At 34.2% G+C, this 17,976-nt stretch overlaps 1 protein-coding gene across 1 annotated transcript in view; it reads right to left on the bottom strand.

The window, feature by feature from the left end:
• MON2 (MON2 homolog, regulator of endosome-to-Golgi trafficking) overlaps positions 1-17,976 on the bottom strand; it is a 213,996-nt gene that overhangs the window by 99,044 nt on the left and 96,976 nt on the right. Inside the window, exons 14-26 of the mRNA XM_042781208.1 lie at positions 17,545-17,729; positions 16,618-16,730; positions 16,160-16,264; positions 15,453-15,533; positions 15,301-15,374; positions 15,126-15,216; positions 9,687-9,788; positions 8,691-8,693; positions 8,388-8,498; positions 7,047-7,222; positions 5,960-6,122; positions 4,025-4,318; positions 1,906-2,104 (exon numbers count right to left, since the gene is read on the bottom strand). Coding sequence (XP_042637142.1) covers positions 1,906-2,104; positions 4,025-4,318; positions 5,960-6,122; positions 7,047-7,222; positions 8,388-8,498; positions 8,691-8,693; positions 9,687-9,788; positions 15,126-15,216; positions 15,301-15,374; positions 15,453-15,533; positions 16,160-16,264; positions 16,618-16,730; positions 17,545-17,729 — 1,697 coding nt within the window. The remainder of the gene's footprint in view (positions 1-1,905; positions 2,105-4,024; positions 4,319-5,959; positions 6,123-7,046; positions 7,223-8,387; positions 8,499-8,690; positions 8,694-9,686; positions 9,789-15,125; positions 15,217-15,300; positions 15,375-15,452; positions 15,534-16,159; positions 16,265-16,617; positions 16,731-17,544; positions 17,730-17,976) is intronic.

Here is a 17,976-nt window from a genome sequence, read left to right as displayed (position 1 = left end):
TAAATACTACTAATAAGAAAAACCACTGTCTAGTCTTTAAGTTATAAAAATGTATCAAAACTACAGGAATTATATTTTCCTCTTGAAAAACCAAATCTATTAGTTCTTAACTTTAAAATTGCTATCATAGAGGTAGTAAGAATGATGCTTATTTTGTCAAAACTTAGTGAATGTACAATTAAGACTTTCATTGTATGTATTTATTTTTATTGTATGTAAATTTTACATAAAAAAGAAAAACAAGACAAAACGTTAAATATACATGTCAAGCTCTAAGGCATCTGGCTGCTAACAAGAAGGCTGGCGGTTCAAACCCACCAGCCACTCCTTGGAAGAAAGGTTGGGCAATTTACTTCACAAAGATACTGCCTCAGAAAGCCAAGGAGGGGTCGCTATAAACTGGGTCAGACTCGATGGGAGTGAGTTTGGTTTTTTTTTTTCAGTTTTAAAGTGCAAAAAGAATCGACACCATAAATCATTTGCTGTTGAATTAAAAAAAGAAGTAAAGACAGAAAAAGTAAAAACACATTCAAATGACTATAAATAAATACACTTATGCTTTAACATAGAAGCTTAAAAAAAGTCAAATGTAAAATGATAAATATCTACAGCATGGTCACAACTATGTACAAAAGTATCTCTGCTCCCTTCGAAGACCCCCATTATTACTGCCAAAATTGAAGCTACTATAATCTCCATCAGGGCGTCTCAGTCTCAGCACTACTGGCATTTTGGATTGGATCAGCTCTTTGTTGTGAGGGCTGTCTTGTACATCGTAGATGTTTAGCAGTATCCCTGGCTGCTACCTACTAGATGCTAGTAGTGCTTCCCCCAGCTGTAACAACCAAAAAATGTCTCCTGACAAAGCCAAATGTCCCTTGGAGAGTAAAATCACCCCCGGTTGAGAACCACTGATCTACATGAAGAGCTTCTTAATATTCTGCTATCCTTTTAAAATGTATCAGAAAATCCTGCCATCCTTCTTTGCTGCCATTCCATTCTATACATACCACCTAAAGTGAGCTTCTGATTATGTCACATGACAACCTTTTAGTAGTTTTTCATTAGTTTTAACTTTTGAACATGATAACTAACTTCTGAACATAATCTACAAAGTCTTGCATGGTCTGGCCTCTCTCTCTTCATCTCTATAACCTCATCGGTAGTCATGCATTTCCTTGCTCTCTTCATTTCAGACATTCAAACACACTAGGTTCCCCACCATCTGCTGCTTTTCCCACACCCTTCCCTGAATCTTCTCTTAATCCTTTTATACATTCTCTCTAACATATGCTCACTCTATTTCATCTCACCCTTGTCTAATGAATTCCTACGTACATTTCAGATCCCAGGTAAACCATCACTCTCTCAAGGAAGCCTATCTGGACCTCTCTGGTGAGGTCAAATACCTATTATAAGATCACAATATACCATTCCTATGTAGCATTCATCAATTTTACATTTATGTATGTAATTACAGTTCCTCATCAATGCCTACGGCGGCATGGACAAGCACAGTTTGCTTATCACTACACCCCCTACAGCCCAGATCACAGTAGGTAAATATTAAATATTTTCTGAATGAAATGCACACTTGAAGTTAGAATTTGTTGTTCTTGGGTAGTACCATTATACAATTTAAAAGAATTGTATTTTTCAAATATCTACTTGTATAAACTAAATGCCAACAAGTCGATTCTGACTGATAGTGACAGAGAAGAACTGCCCCCTAAGGGCACTGTAATCTTTACTAAAGCAGGCCCACATATCTTTCTCCTACAGAGCAGCTGTTGGTTTTTAACTGAGTCCTTTCAGTTTGCAGCTAAGTGCTTAACTACTATGCCACCACAGCTCCTATAATTACGCACCTGGCCCCCCAATACATATATATATATATATATATACCTAAAGGTTGTAATAAGTATCTTCTTGTGTTGAAGATTCTTGCTACTCCGGCCAATGTTAATACCCATGTCTCAGCCCACTGCTTCTCTGCTGTATCCCTTGAATGATGTATAAGTATATTGCCACCTCCTGACTCAATCTTTTCTTTGTCTGCGGTGGTAGAAGACTCTCGAACTCGGTCCAGTAGATGAAAGAGAACCTGAATATTTATAAAAACATCATATGAAAAGTAATAATAATATAGTTTACGTAACAGTGTAGTAACCTAGGAATTATTACTAAAAATATACCTGGCAGTCTGGTCAATTCCCATATATAATGGGAAACTGACTAACACAGATACCCTTATATCCTTAAGGGTCATGAAATATGAGAAGTTAAATAGGACAGAATAGTGTATAACACTTGTTGAGTGAGGTGTCATTAGAACATCTATGGGTCAGTTTACAGGAATGAGAACAAAGTGGTGGGGGAGAGGAAAACAATCTGTGTTTTAACAAGCCCTCTAGGTGATTCTATTATACGCTAATATTTAAGAACCTCTGAAGTAGAATAATCTGTAACTAAATTACAACAGATAAGGGGTGACAGAGGGGGTGAAGAAGAAGCACTGAGAATTAAGTAGCAAAAAGGCTAACAATGAAGTTGTTTGAAAGAAAAACAAAAATCGGGGGAAAAAAATCCAGGTTTGTTTGTTTTTAAATAGTAAGAGAGACTAAAGCATGATTGTGAACTAAGAAGTCAGGGGATGGAACTGAAATAGAAGGCGGGGGAGGGGGGAGATACACAATGTTTTTAATAGAAAAAATTACATTGTGTTTTTTTAAAATGACATTCTGAGGTCTTTTTATAAAATTACAAACACTATTAAACACATTTAAGGTTTACTATATTGCCTATTGGGAGCTCTGGTGGCACAGTGCGTAAAGCATCTGACTGCTAATCAAAAGGCTGCAGTTCAAACCCACCAGCCACTCCTCGGAATATTGGGCAATCTACTTCTGCCGAGATACCACCTCAGAAACCCAAGGAGGGGTCGTTATGAGTTGAATCGACCTTGACAGCAGTGACTTTGGTTTGGTTTACACTGCCTACTGGCAAACTTAATGATCTCAAAAACTCACAAAGTAAAAGAGTTTAAAGTAGAATTTTATTATAATAGATAAAACAAAAAAAGGAAAGCCTTTTAGCAATGTGGGCATACTTGCTAATAAGCTGTTGACTTTAAAAATGTTTATAAAAAGGGGGAAAAGCAAAACTGTATATTTCATGAATTGTTAGTTGCCATCAAGTTGGCTCTGAGTCATGGTGACCTTATATATAATGGAATAAAACGTTGCCTCGTCTTGCATCTTAATGATCTTTGCTATGTTTGTATCTACTGTTGCAACTGTTGTATAGTGGGACTTCTAACTTAAGGGACTCATCTTCTAGAATAGTATCAGACATTGCTCTGTTAGATTCATAAGGTTTTCACTGGCTAATTTTTGGAAGTATATTGCCAGGCCTTTCTTCTTAGTCTGCCTTAGTCTGGAAGCTCTCCTGAATTTACCTTGGGTGACCCTGATGACATCTGGAATACTCATAGCATAGCTTCCAGCATCACAACAACAAGCAAGACACCAGAATGGGAAACCACAGATGGGTGGTGGATTTAATGAGTGAACATGTATAATTTACCACTTGGAAGATATTTTTGTTTCATTAATCTATAAGTGAATTTCACTGTAAATGATATTCTTTTATTTATATAATTGTTAGCTGTTTATATCTGAATTACATGTATATAAATAGACCTCAAAGGGGGGGGGGAAGACTTTCCACCCTACTATAAGGAATTGATTACCACCTGTGGTTTAACAACCCCTGGTTTTACTATTTGGGAAAACATGAAAATAAAAGAGAAGGGCAAAGACAGAAATTAGAGTGATAGTAAGAGAGAAACAGAGGGAATAGGCTTTTAATATTTAATATGTTCTCTGTGAGGAACAATTTAAAATATGAGGAATCTAACATTTTCTATTTTTTGAAATACACAGAAACTTGGAAATTCTTTAAAAATTAATAGGAAAATGCATGACTCAATTAAAAGCTGATAAGTGAAGCTATTTTACAATACCTTCCAAATAACAGTGTGCCATGTTGAATGTTGTAATAAAGTTCCATGTGCACCAATAGTAGAAAACAGAGTTTGCCCAGCACTTTTCCTAACAGCAGGACGGGGGTCCACACATAGTTCACCCAATTTGGCATAAAGACATAACCACAAACAATCAAATGGTGGTGCAGGGTGGAACGGCCGATTTAAAACCACTCCTTTCTCTTCTGCCTGCTTTTGCTGTGCTGCTTCTTCCTTATTTAATTCTTTTTCAATAGTTTCCCCTCTTTGGAAAAAATAATCTGAAATATTCCACTAAAAAGTAAAGTAGAAAAATATCACTTTATTAATCTACTTTATTTTAAACATGTAATAAGGTAAATATGCAATAGAATGCCATTTTTATCTTTCAGAATATTTAGATTACTTAAGAAATCTTTTTCCTAGTAGAACAGATTCAAGGAAAACATCTCATCTCTTCTGCAGTCACTGTCTCCATCTGATTTCAGTAGAATTTAGTTTTAACATTATTTTTTTATTTTCTATTATGAAAAATTTCAAAAACATACAGAAAGACAGGGAGAATAGTATGATGAATGTCTATGTATTGAAATACTCATCACCCATGTATAACAATTGTTAACATTTTGGCATATTTACTCCATACACATATTTTTTAAGTCTCTAATAAATAAAGACATTAAGATATATAGCCTAATATCATTATCACAAACTTACTAGTGCATACTTAGTATTTTATCATTTGAGATTATAAAATTAGTATTTTAAATTTTCATTTAAGAAAAGATCAATGACTGTCTCCAAACATATCTTGTGACTTAATTCTCAACCACAATAAAGTATATGAGCTAATGAAAACTATGCCAATGGCAAAAGTGTAAGGGATCCAATACCTATGAACATAAAGCAAACAAGGTGATATTGAGCAACAATTTAATCAATATTAGTATTAGCTAACTACTCTTTGGGAGCTCTGGTAGCATAGGGGCTAAGGCACTTGACTGCTAACCAGAAGTCTGGTGGTTCAAACCCACCAGCCACTCCTCAGAAGGAAGATGAGGCAATCTACTTCCATAGTGATATTGCCTCGGAAATCCAAGGAAGGGTCGCTGTGAGTCGGGCCCAACTCGACGGCACATAACAACCACCACCACCACCACTCTTTGGAAGCATCATGCTTATAAATATCTTTAGAGGTAAAATATTAACATATCTAGCTTGTCAGAAAAATAGTTTGACTTTACAAAACTTCTGAGTTATAACACACATTTAAAAGATTCTAAATAGTTACTGTTAAATATATTTTGGAAACAGCTCTCTACATGTTTACTTCCAGTCATATAACTTCAGTTTTATTATTTCTACATTAAAGATTAATAAAATGAAGGTCAAGAGGTCAATAATTTAACAGTTCACAGGGAGCTGACAGTATTAAATACAGGTATATAGGATTCCAGAGCATATGTTCTCCCACTATCATATGCTGTCTTTTGATAGATAATAACAGACTATGTTGTTGTTGTTGTTGTCGTCATTGTTATACAGACTATAGACTATGTAAATATAAAGCCTTTTACTGAAGCTTCATTTACTAGATAAGCAGTACATGAATATGCTAATAAAATATTACTGAAAATCAATTAACCTTCACACTAGAGTCAACTATTTTTCTTGTATGAACTATTACTTGTTTACTTCTTTTCTCATAACAAACACTGCAAAAGCCAAATTTCAGCTTAAGAAAGTAAAATTATTCCAAATATTCTGGTATTATTTCTTAAATTATTTCATTTAGTCCTTCATGAAAGGTATGTTTGATATTTAAGACATTTAAACAGTTACTATAGAGTCTAAAGAACATTTGCTTAGCATTCACACCCAACTACTTAACGGATTTCTAAATTATACTATCATCAGAAAGGCAATGATACTTACCAATAAACCTATTGAAGTTAAACTAATATTAAGTTCTTGGTTATGAAGTCCAAAGCTACCTGCAACATCTACAACTATCTGCAGACAAGTGCAAGGCATTGTTGGTAGGAAGTCTGTTACAACCAATTGAAGACACTGGAAAGCAGTTCTTATCAAGGATTCTCTGAAAAGAAAAGATATTTTTACTGATGCATTAGAAAGACATGTAAGAGTAAAATTACATACTTTACAGTAATCTGAACCAGGTAAAATTTTATTTGGACCTACAAAGTCCTAGGTTACACAGAAAGCTACTAAGGTAGAGGGGTTAAGTAACTTGCGAAGTCAAAAGGAAGGCATTAGCACTTTAGGGAACTGTAAATTTAAACAAGACACTACCACACATCTATTACCAAAACCAAACTCATTGCTGTGGAGTTGGATCCGACTCAAAGCAACCCCTCCTTGAGTTTCCAACATGGTATCACTACAGAAGTAGATTGCCCAATCTTCCTTCCAAGGAGTGGCTGGTGAGTTTGAACCACCAGCCTTCTGGTTAGCAGTCAAACGCCTTACACACCTATTAGGGATGGCTAAAATCCAAAATGCAAAATGGTACATCCACACCAGAGGACAATTTGGCAGTCTCTTACAAAGCAAAAAATATTCTTACCATATGATCCAGCAATTGTACTCCTATGTATTTTACCCAACTGAGGTGAAAACACAGGCCTTCTAATTTATACAGAGAGGTCAGGACCTAAATACTATTTCACATCTTACCAAAAGACTAATTTTAACAAAGTAAAACAAAACCATATATTTGGATATGTTATAAAATTTACTAGTTTAGCTTTATTGTAAGTAAGAACCTTGTATTCTGGGATAAGTATAAAAAGGCAATGTCTCCATTCTTCTAAAACAAAGGTAATATATCTAAAAATTCCCTATAGCCACTCTGGAGTAAGGTTAAAAAAAACAATTCTAGATCCTAGACTTAGGCAAGAAACTGTACTTTAAAAAATCTCTACCATTTATGTAAGATTTTAGCATAGATGCCCTTTCTACCTGTATTATCCCTTTTTGGATGTTAATTTTAAACACTTACCCTTGATCATTTCTGATTGCTCCCATAACTCCAAGTACTAATGGCCATCCAGTCCCAAGACTGTCTCCCTGACTCTGCAGAATCTGCAACACACATTCTAATTGCTTGAGTCGGATATCAGGATGGTTAATATTGGACATTTCCTTTAATGGATTCAATAAAAGCAATTGCAGCCTCTGAAAAGGGGGCAAGAAACTAATCAGGATAAAAAGCCCAAAAAGATGGGAAGCCTTTGTTATTGCTTTCCTTAGTTTAAATTCACTCTACTCAAGACTGCTATGGCAAAAACAGATTTTCCTATTACAATAAACATTATTTTAATTTTTAACAATAATCATTAGAGGTTAATCCTGTCTTCTATTTTTCCTTTAAAAATAAGAGAAAATAAAAACCAATCTTCGAGATGTTAGATTTCAGGATAAATGGGAGAGTTCTCGTACTTTAAAAGACACTAATTATAAATCTATATGAAAATGAACCTCACTAAGAAAATACATTTCTAGCTGTATGTACAGAGAAAAAAAAATCCCCAATATTTAAAATTAGCTTTCATTTATTTTAGGAGCTCTGGTAGCATAGTGGCTAAAGCACTTGACTGCTAACCAGAAGGCTGGCGGTTCAAACCCACCAGCCACTCCTCAGAAGGAAGGTAGGGCAATCCTACTTCCGTAGTGATACTGCCTCGGAAACCCAAGGAGGGGTCGCTATGACTCGGGGCCGACTCGACGGCACATAACAACAACAACAACAACAACTTCATTTATTTTATTAATGTATACCACATGTATTTAAATTTAAAATCCTTAAGTGTGATGAAATAAGAGAAGTTATAATACCCATAAAAAATGAACAAGTACAGCAGACACTAACGAAGATGAAATCTGTTGGAGAGTAAACATAAGCATTCTAGTCTCTCTCTTTCATTATCTGAAAGCACTTGCCTCATTTTAACTTTCTTCTGTCCAAGGATTCATTTATTTGGCTCACTCACTGAACAAACATTTATTACCTCTTACCACATGTGACAGATACTCAGGTGAGTATTAGGGACATTAACATAAAAAGAAAGTTTTTATTTTTATAACAAAACTCAAATTGTTGTTGTTGTTATGTGTCGTCGAGTCGGACCCGACTCATAGCGACCCCTCCTTGGGTTTCCAAGGCAGTATCACTACGGAAGTAGATGGCCTCATCTTCCTTCTGAGGAGTAGCTGCTGGGTTTGAACCGCCAGCCTTCTGATTTGTAGTCAAGTGCCTTAGCCACTATGCATATAAAATGACTAAAATGTAAAATCTAGATTATAATGTAAAGTCTAGACTGAAATGTAAAATCTAGATTACCTGGTTTTGTGAAAGTGGAGGATCATGAGTAAATGTTAGTCCTGCTTTAATAAGTGAAGTTAAAGCTTCTGCTCCCCATTCTCTCATTCGAGAATTTGGATGCTGGCACACCTGAAGATACATACATTTAACAAAAATTAAATACGTAATTTTTATACTTAAGATACAAATTATACATCAATCTGAGAAAAGAAAAATACAAATATTATGTTTTCTGTTCTTTTAACACATTTGAAATTATACCAAATATTCATCTGTAAGAGTTGAAAGAAATTATTACATCCAAAATGTAAGCAAGCTTACCTTCTGAATAAGGGGCAAGAGGAAGCAATAGAGAGAGAAGAAAAAAAGATGAAACTAAAACAATTCAGAGGAAAAAAGGATTTCAGACAAGTAAATGATATGTCATCAGAGTGAACAAAACTAGTAAATTGATACTAAGTTTCTTAATTTAGTCTAGCTTCATAATCAAATACTATGCTAAAACTTTAAAAAACTTATTTTTTACCATTTGATGAGAATGTCCAATAATGAAGAAATCTGCCTCTATCCCTTAATGATTCAGAAAAGTCTTCTCAGTAAAATGGAAAAAAGAAAACAAAACCCTCATGTGCCTGGTTTTCTTGCTGAAAATAAGACCTCTTCCAAGTTACTAAAATAACACAAAATGAATCTAGTAACCTAAGCCTAAATTGCACACAAACATATGTATAGAGAGAAGCAGCTAATTAACAATCACCCAACTTAAACACAAGAGAATACAAATTACCAGGTAAAATTCACTGGTACTATCAATAACCAGTAACACCAATCAGGCTTTCCACTTTGCAGAAGAGCTATCTCATGATCCTGGCAAACGCTGTAAATGTGCAGTATTTACTCCTAACACTCATCTTCAATTACCCTGAAGTTGTTTCAGAACTAGCTGGAAATGAGGCGATCAAAAGATTGTATAATAAAATAAAGAGGTCCCAAGTTGAAGATCCTAACAGCTGAAGTAAAACTTCAGAGACTGCGGTTATTTTTTACCTTACAATTTCACTCAATGAAAGCAACCTGCTCCCTCTTCAAACCGATTACTACACAACTTTACTCCTTCATAAAATTTTTAGATATAAGTACAAGGTCAGAGAAGCAGAAAAAAGTGGTTAATAGTGATTTTTCAAATTGTTATCCAGAATCATTAGTTCAATATGTATACCTTTATTCTGACAATTTAATCATCTCCCATGCACAAATGCTAAGTCATTCAAAAGTCCTTAACAAAAATTAAATGAGATGTTTAAGAACAGAGGTTACCTCAAGTAAGTGGCCAGTTAGAGGTCTCCATAAAATTTCTATTCGGTGCATGTTAACCAGACCAGTTTCTAACAATTTGGCGACAGCAAAAAGAGATGGTTCCTAGGGAGAAAACATATTACATTTTGATACTACAAGGAAAATTTTTGAAGACTTCATTTATAAATAAAACTGAGAATACTCTCGAAAGCAAGACTGAATTAATGTTATTTAATATAAAACCAGCAAGAAATTAGAAACATATGTTACTAAGTAACAAATCTTTCTGCTACCTTCAATTATCCAGAATGGCCGAAATTGGAAAATCTGATTAGGAAGATTATGTTTTAGTAGGATGGTCAAAATTCAAAATTCAAAAATTATACCAGACACACAGAATGGTTAGTCTTTTTGACCAGAAGAAAAAAAGCACTGTTACTAGTGAAATCTTGAAATGCCCAGGCTTCAAGGATGAATGTCAGGAAGTATGATATAAAAAAAAGGGGACAGCAGGAACCAAAAATGAAGAAAAAAAAAATGAAGTCAAGAGTGTGTCAGAGATTAGGGCAGTCAGTTTTAAACAAAGAAGAATAAAAGAGACAGAAGACAAAATAACTCTAAAGTCACCGGTATATCAAGAATCAGAAAAGGAATGAGTGTGTAACACATACAGTTAAATTAGAATACTTAATCCATGTGTTTTAAGAAGAGTCTCAGTGAAAAAAAATCAAAGAACAACTATCTCTAATCCAATACTAATGCAGGTGGTAAAATATGCTTATATACAAATTCAGTAGACTAAAACCAGGAATATTTCCTAAGTATACTAAGTAAGTGTAGTATTTCAAACTGAGACACAGCATTTAAAAAAAAGGAGGGGAAAGAAAGAGAAAATTATAATCATAATAATTTTATGATTCTTAAAGATCTTTTACTATTCCATATATTTAACATTTTTCCAGTGCTGATAAAAATCTAATATGAAAGTATCTATCAATATATTTCTTTCTTAGAAGTCAATACACTGAAACACGTACAATAGAGCTTGACTCTTTTTGAAACAGGTCGACTCTTTCTGCATGTGCTAATACTGAAGGCACCCTAAAAACTTCTGTGGTAGAAAAATTCATGTTTCTAGAGACAATATGGGAGCTCTGGTGACATAGTGCTTAAGGCATTTGACTGCTAAACACAAGGCTGGTGATTCAAACCCAGCAGCCACTCCTCAGTAGGAAGACTGGGCAATCTACTTCTGTAGAGATACCACCTCAGAAACCCAAGGAGGGGTTCACTATGAGTCTAACTGACTTGACTGATGGCAGTGAGTCTGTTTGAGTGAGAGACAATATGGTATAATGGTGACTACTGCTACTTGTGGAGTTTTAACTGTTTGGGATCTCATCTCTACCACTTAATAGGTATATTATCTTGGGTAAGTTACTATCTCTTCTAAATCTGCTTTGCTTTTAATCTATAAAATGGAAATAATAATAGAAAAGAAACTAAGCTAAAAGTATAGCACCTACCTAATGTTAGAAAGTGCCTACCCAATGTTAGAAAGTGCCTGGCACATAAGAAGTCCTCAATAAAGTTTGCCTATTACTATCTTGTTGTTGCTGTTGTTATTTTAGCCAGGGTATATACAGTAATCATATGTATCATTTAAAAAAATATATATAGATGCCCTGGCCCCATGTGAAGATTCTGATTCAGGATACCTAGAATATGGACCTTACATTTGTTTATTTTTAAAGTTCCACAGATGACTATGATGGACACCAAAAGTGAGAGCCACTAGCAAAGTGGTTAAGAATGGAGTTTTGGAATGAGACATGTGGGTTCAAATCCAAACTCTATAAATTACTAAGTAGGTGACCTCAGGTTGGTTGGTTAACCTGTTTTCATCTGTAAAGGGGGACATGAGGTACTACTATTGAACCTCAAGAGCTAAATTATTAAATAAAAGAATTAAGTTAGTAAGTTAGTGTCCAGCATAAACACTTAATGAACAAATGATATTTTTATTCTATTGAGCTTGGTGATATGCCTGCACAGGGATCATTAGCATCACCTTCCTCTAAGAAAGAATATTCAAGCTTTATTATATACTATTTCCTAAATATATTAGCACAAATTTTTGAAATGAGGACCAAAAATTGAGATGACTGGTCACTTTCAAAACACCTGAAAAGTGTTTAATCCCAAGAATACTTAACAGAACAACTGACATTGATAAAGCTTCTGGTTTAATAATGTAGAAAAATATTTTTAAAAGTATTGTATTTTAGCATCTGCATATTTATAATGCACCACTCATCTGTCAGTTTGTCCTACCGTGGTGGGTTGTGTGTTACTGTGAGGCTGGAGGCTATGCCACTGATATTTCAAATACCAGCAGGGTCACCCATGGTAGACAAGTTTAAGTGGAGCTTCCAAACTAAGACAGACTCAAAAGAACAAAGAGGCCATCTACTTCTCAAAAGAATTTTGGCCTGTGAAAACCTTATGAATAGCAGTGAAACACTGTCTGATACGTTATCGGAAAACTTTATGAATGTTGTTGTTATGTGTCGTCGAGTTGGACCTGACTTGTGGCGACCCCTCCTTGGGTTTCCAAGAGGTATCTCTACGGAAGTAGATTGCCCAACCTTCCTTCTGAGGAGTGCCTAGTGGGTTTGAACCTCCAGCCTTCTGGTTAGCAGTCAAGTGCCTTAGGCACTATGCTACCTGAGCTTCCACTTTATGAATAGCTCTGAAATACTGTCCAATATAGTGCTGGAAGATGAGCCCCTCAGGTTGGAAGGCACTCAAAATACAACTGGGGAAGAGTCGTTTCTTCAGAGCAGAACCAACCTTAACGATAAGGATGGAGCAAAGTTTCAGGACCTCCATTTGCTGATGTAACACGACTCAAAATGGGAAGAAACAGCTGGAAACATCTATTAATAATAAGAACACGGAATGTATGAAGTACGAATCTGAGAAAATTGGAAGTCAAAAATGAAATGGAATGCATAAAGATCGACATGCTAGGCATTAGTGAGCTAAAATGGACTGGTTTTGGCTACTCTTTTGGGACTGAAATAGAAGAGGAATGGCATAGCATTCATTGTCACAAAGAATGTTTTAAGATCTATTCTGAAACACAATACTGTCAGTGATAGGGTAATATCCATACACATACAAGGAAGACCAGTTAATACTACTATTATTCAAATTTATGTACCAACCAACAAAGTCAAAGATGAGGAAATTGAAGATTTTTACCACGCCTGAAATTGACCTAACAAGCAATCAAGATGTATTGACTATCATGGTGACTGGAATGCAAAAGTTGGAAACAAAGAAGAATCACAGTAGTTGGAAAATACGGCCACAGTGGCAGAAATAACGTCAGAGATCATATGATAGAATTTTCCAAGACCAATGACTTATTCATTGTAAATACCTTTTTTCAACAACACAAACAACAGCCATACACGTGGACTTCACCAGATGGAGTACACAGGAATTAGAACAACTACATCTGTGGCAAGAGGCAATGGAGAAACTCAGTATCTTCAGCCAAAACAAGAACAGAGCTGAAGGTGGAACAGACCATCAACTGCTCATATGCAAGTTCAAGGTCAAGTTGAAGATGAAACAAATCCACAAGAGCCAAAATATGACCTTGCTTATATTCCTCCTGAATTCAGAGACCATCTAAAGAATAGATTTGATGCACTGAACACCAATGACTGAAGGAATTGTGGGATGACACCAAGAACATCATCCATGAAGAAAGCAAAAGCTCATTAAAAATACAGGAAAGGAAGAAAAGACCAAAATTGATGTCAGAAGAGACTCTGAAACTTGCTCTTAAACAGAGAGTTGAACCTCACCAGTGGCTCTGCAGAATAAAAGACCTGGTCTGGTGATCAGCCTCTTATAGATTACAGTTTAGGAAACTCTATATGGCAGTTCTCTCTGTCATACAGGGTTGCTATGAGGTGGAAATAACTCAATGGCACACAACAATTTATCTTCTCACATATTTCTCTTTTCATTTCCATGAACCTGGCCCTTTGCTTCCTATTTAAATGGTGCCATTCCTTCAATATCCAGGCCCAACCACACTACTTCATCTTGATTAATCTTAATGCATCTTAATATACATATATACTAAAAACTTTCACTGTAGCAAGACATTAAGGACTCAAGAGAAGTCTCATATCATTTAACACATACTATTTATTTAAATAATTATATTATACCTGTTACTTAACAATGATCCAAGTAGTGTAAATACTCTTTGAAAGTATAAACTTCCTTTTTCCTTCCTATCTCCTAGCCAAGTGTCATATACATAGTAAGCAAATTGTGCTTATGGAGTGAACACATAAATTCAAGACATTACCACATAAACTTGTTCAGATTTCATTAACATACTCTTAAAATTTTAATAGTTTGGATTAAGAATTAATCTTAAAGATGTAGGATTAAGATATCAAGAAACTGACAATTGACTATATTATATTACTCTTTCCTTGATTTGGAGGAAGCTATATTTTCAAACACGTGCATGGACATTTACCTGTCTGTGTAACTCTCTAGCTATGTGCTATGAACATGAAACTTTGACCTAATAAGACCTTCTTGGCTAATCTTTGAATTAGTCACATGAGACAAAGATGACCAGTCACAATACATAGATTTATAATTTAAGGACTAGACAGACAACGTAATTTTATTCTACAGTTAAATGTTAAATAAATAACAAAGCGGCATTTTCATCTTTTTTAATCATGTTTTGGATTGTCTTTACTTTTTATAAATGGTCTAACTAAATTATACTTACTCATTTTAAAACGCAGAAGGCATTTCATTTTAAATATTTCTAATATAGAATAAATGCAAATTTTCCTCTCCTTTCCAAATAAAACAGAAAATGATACTTTGAGTATAGAAATGTTCTTGATGTCAATATTCAAAGGTACTCTTTTACTGAGTCCAAGAACAAAACAAAAATTTAATTTTCAAAGAGCATTTTCAAGGATAGTGACACTAAAGGAGAATCATTAGTCCCAGAAAAAATGATTAGCTCCTTATTTTCCATCTCAACGTAGATAGAAGGAATTGAGACACTGACTTATATACAGATTTAAACCATGAATTAGCCCAATCATAAATTTATATTTCAAATTGCCAATAATTGTGATATTTTATAGAATTCACTTATAAAAACAGTATTGCATTATTATTTATAAAAATATTCAATACACAATAGAAATAAACACAGTTTAAAACTGCAATTTATATCACAAACCAAAGCAATTCCTCTTTTCTCCCTCAATAAGTAACAACCAAAATGGTAAAAACCCAAAAGTATGGTTATTCTTCAAAGTAACTGTATTCTAGGTTGAATAACTTATTTAACTAAATAATGTACCACATTTAAAATAGAAAGGTAGAATATCAGACCTTATTATTTCCATAGGCCATATCCATTGCTTCTAGGGATAAGGAGCAAAGTGCATTTATTAAATGATGCAATGATACATCATCAAGATACCTAAAATGAAAATGAATAAGACATTTGATCTAAAATATACAGATAATAACAATGTTTCTATCAATTTAAAAAACTGACTCTTACTGTGAGCTTTCAAACAATCTTGAAAGTATATTGGAAATCACTGGTAAATCTGTCATCACGGCTGTTGTGAGAACCTAAGAAAGGAATACAATTAAATGTAACATAGGAACATGCCGGGTAGCATTAATTGGGTAAGAATGACTAAGACTTACTGTACTGGGTCCTTCGACAGCTCTTCCAGGTTTCAGGGCACCACCACTACTAGGCTTTAATCCTAGAATCCATACAAGATGCTGTTTAAAAAGAAAAAAGAAAGAAAAAATAAAAATAAATAAAAAGCAAACTTTAAAAATTACAGGAATTCTAATAGTAAAAATTAAAATTGGTAGTATCTTCTAATGTGTGGAGCCCTGGTAGCAAACTGGTTAAGCACTTTAAGCATTTAGCTACTAATTAAAACGTAGGTAGTGTGAACTCACCAGTGGCTCTGTGGAAGAAAACACCTGGCAATCTGTTCTTGTAAAGATTACAGCCTAGGAAATCCTATGAGGCATTCTACTTTGTTCTATAAGGTTGCTATGAGTCAGATTTGACTTGACAGCACACAATAACAGTAACTTCTAATAACTAAAATTAAAATCAGTAGTAGGCTTTTTGTAGCTAAAATTAAAATCAGCAATTAAAAGTCATATAAAAGACATTTCATCAAGCACAGGCAGTGGAATTTAGGGCAGTTACAAAAAGTACTCAATCATTTCCTACAATAAGAGCCACATCTTCTTTCCTTCACAATATTTCTTTTTCCATATTTACTGCCTACTCCTTAGGCCTGCTCAAAGCACTTACAGGGCACTGCTTAAATTGCTAACACACAGATATGAAAACAAAATCATCCTCTGACTCAGAGGCTATAACATACCTGCAGAGTTGCCAAGACAAGTTGCCATGATGTTCCAAGAACAGCCCCATGGCAGTGTGCCAAATTAAGTAAAGTTCTCATACACTGGATATTTTTGGAAGTCAGCTAAAAAGAAAAAAATATGGGGTGTATTTGCAGAACTATTAGGCATTCTTGAAAATTAAAAAGCATATAAAGCAGCAGTATCATATCCAAGGTTTTTTTTCTTATATAAAAAAACAAAAATATTAAGAAAATAGCTTTGGATGCCTATCCTCAATGATTTTGTACAGCACAAATTCAGTTAAAAGTTGTTATCATAGTTGGTTATGATAATGTCAAATGCATACTTTCTCCTATAGATACCATCCAGGTAAAAGAAAATAAGTAAGTTCAATGATAAATTTTGACAAAGACCAAGAAAGGGTACACTCCTTCATGGTTGGTTTAAAAAAAAAAAAAAAGAACAAGGATTTTACCATCACTGTCCCCTGAGGCTGGACTGCTAGAGGCTGACCTACTGCCACAACTTGCTGGTGAGATTCACTTGATGGACTTATCATCATAACACTTTGGCCCTGAATGGAATATGCTAGAACACAAAGGAAAGTCTAAGTAAATAAAATATACTTAGATGTTTTATTCAAAGAAATGTTGTATTTTAAAATATTAATTAAAAGTATATATATATATTAATTTGATCTAACCAAATTCAACTGTGACATTTACCAGCATTTTAACCAAATATTTTATATCAACATTTAAAAAAAACTTATGAGTTGCAGAAACCAAAACAAGTTAAGCAAATATTAAATAAAGAATTTGCTACATAGCTTACAGAATTAGAAAACTTTGGTACATTTGTTCAAAAGTAAAATTAGGACCAGTAGCACTTTATAAATGTATCCCCAGTTAAAGTCAGAGGAAAATGTTCACATTTTCAGTTTGAAAGTTGAATAATCATATTAAACCATGTTGTAACAAACTTCAGTGTTTTCAAAAATACTAAAGAAAAAAAAATATGGATGGTAGCCTAATCTAAGTGTCTGTAAGCATTACTGTTCTATTAGTTTCATTAAGAAAGTTATCACCATTATTTCAACAGTACATTATAGTTTACAAAAAAACTTCGAGATGTATCTTATTTTATCCTTAAAACTACTGTTTCAAATTGGTATTTAAAACTGGAACTAGTTCAAAATTGGTATTTTCTTCCAATCACCATTTTGTTTGTTTGTTTGTTTGTTTTGGTTTGGAAGAAATTTAGGTTCAGGGATATTAATTGTCTCAAGGTCACAGAGGCAGTGAGTGAAAAAGCTGAAGTTTGAACTAAGAATTTCTACAATCTTTAGGCTACACTATGCATCCCACTAGATGACAAGAATTTCAGTAAGTTTAAGTCTTACATTTATTGGGAAGTGTAGCTGCAGTAGTGTTATTCAATACTGTAAGAGCATAATGAGGAGGCAGGGAACCTTTGCATATTGCAGTTATAAAAGCATCTCTTGAAGTTACAAGGCCCAGCCTTCCACAAAGAGCAGCCATTGTCAGTTCAGCTTTTAAGATATTCTCAGTGGCAGCTTCATCTGTGCTGAAAAGATATATCATTTAATCTGATTAATTTATTTGTACTTATGCTGCAAATCATGATCTGGAATTACATATTAACTGAATTTTAAAGATTAATTTATATAAAAACACTGTCAAAATTGATACTTAAGACATTTTAACTAACATAATATCTGAAAATATGAACTTGGAAAAAGCATGCACAATACACATATTCATTATAGCTAATCCCTGATTTACAAGGTATTTGAGTGTATGAACTGCACTTA

The sequence above is a fragment of the Orycteropus afer genome, unplaced genomic scaffold (genome assembly GCF_000298275.1).
Source record: "Orycteropus afer afer isolate SDZICR_OR568_19922 unplaced genomic scaffold, OryAfe1.0 scaffold00097, whole genome shotgun sequence".
In the NCBI taxonomy this organism is placed as follows: domain Eukaryota; kingdom Metazoa; phylum Chordata; class Mammalia; order Tubulidentata; family Orycteropodidae; genus Orycteropus; species Orycteropus afer.
This window is presented reverse-complemented; position numbering and strand designations above follow the sequence as displayed.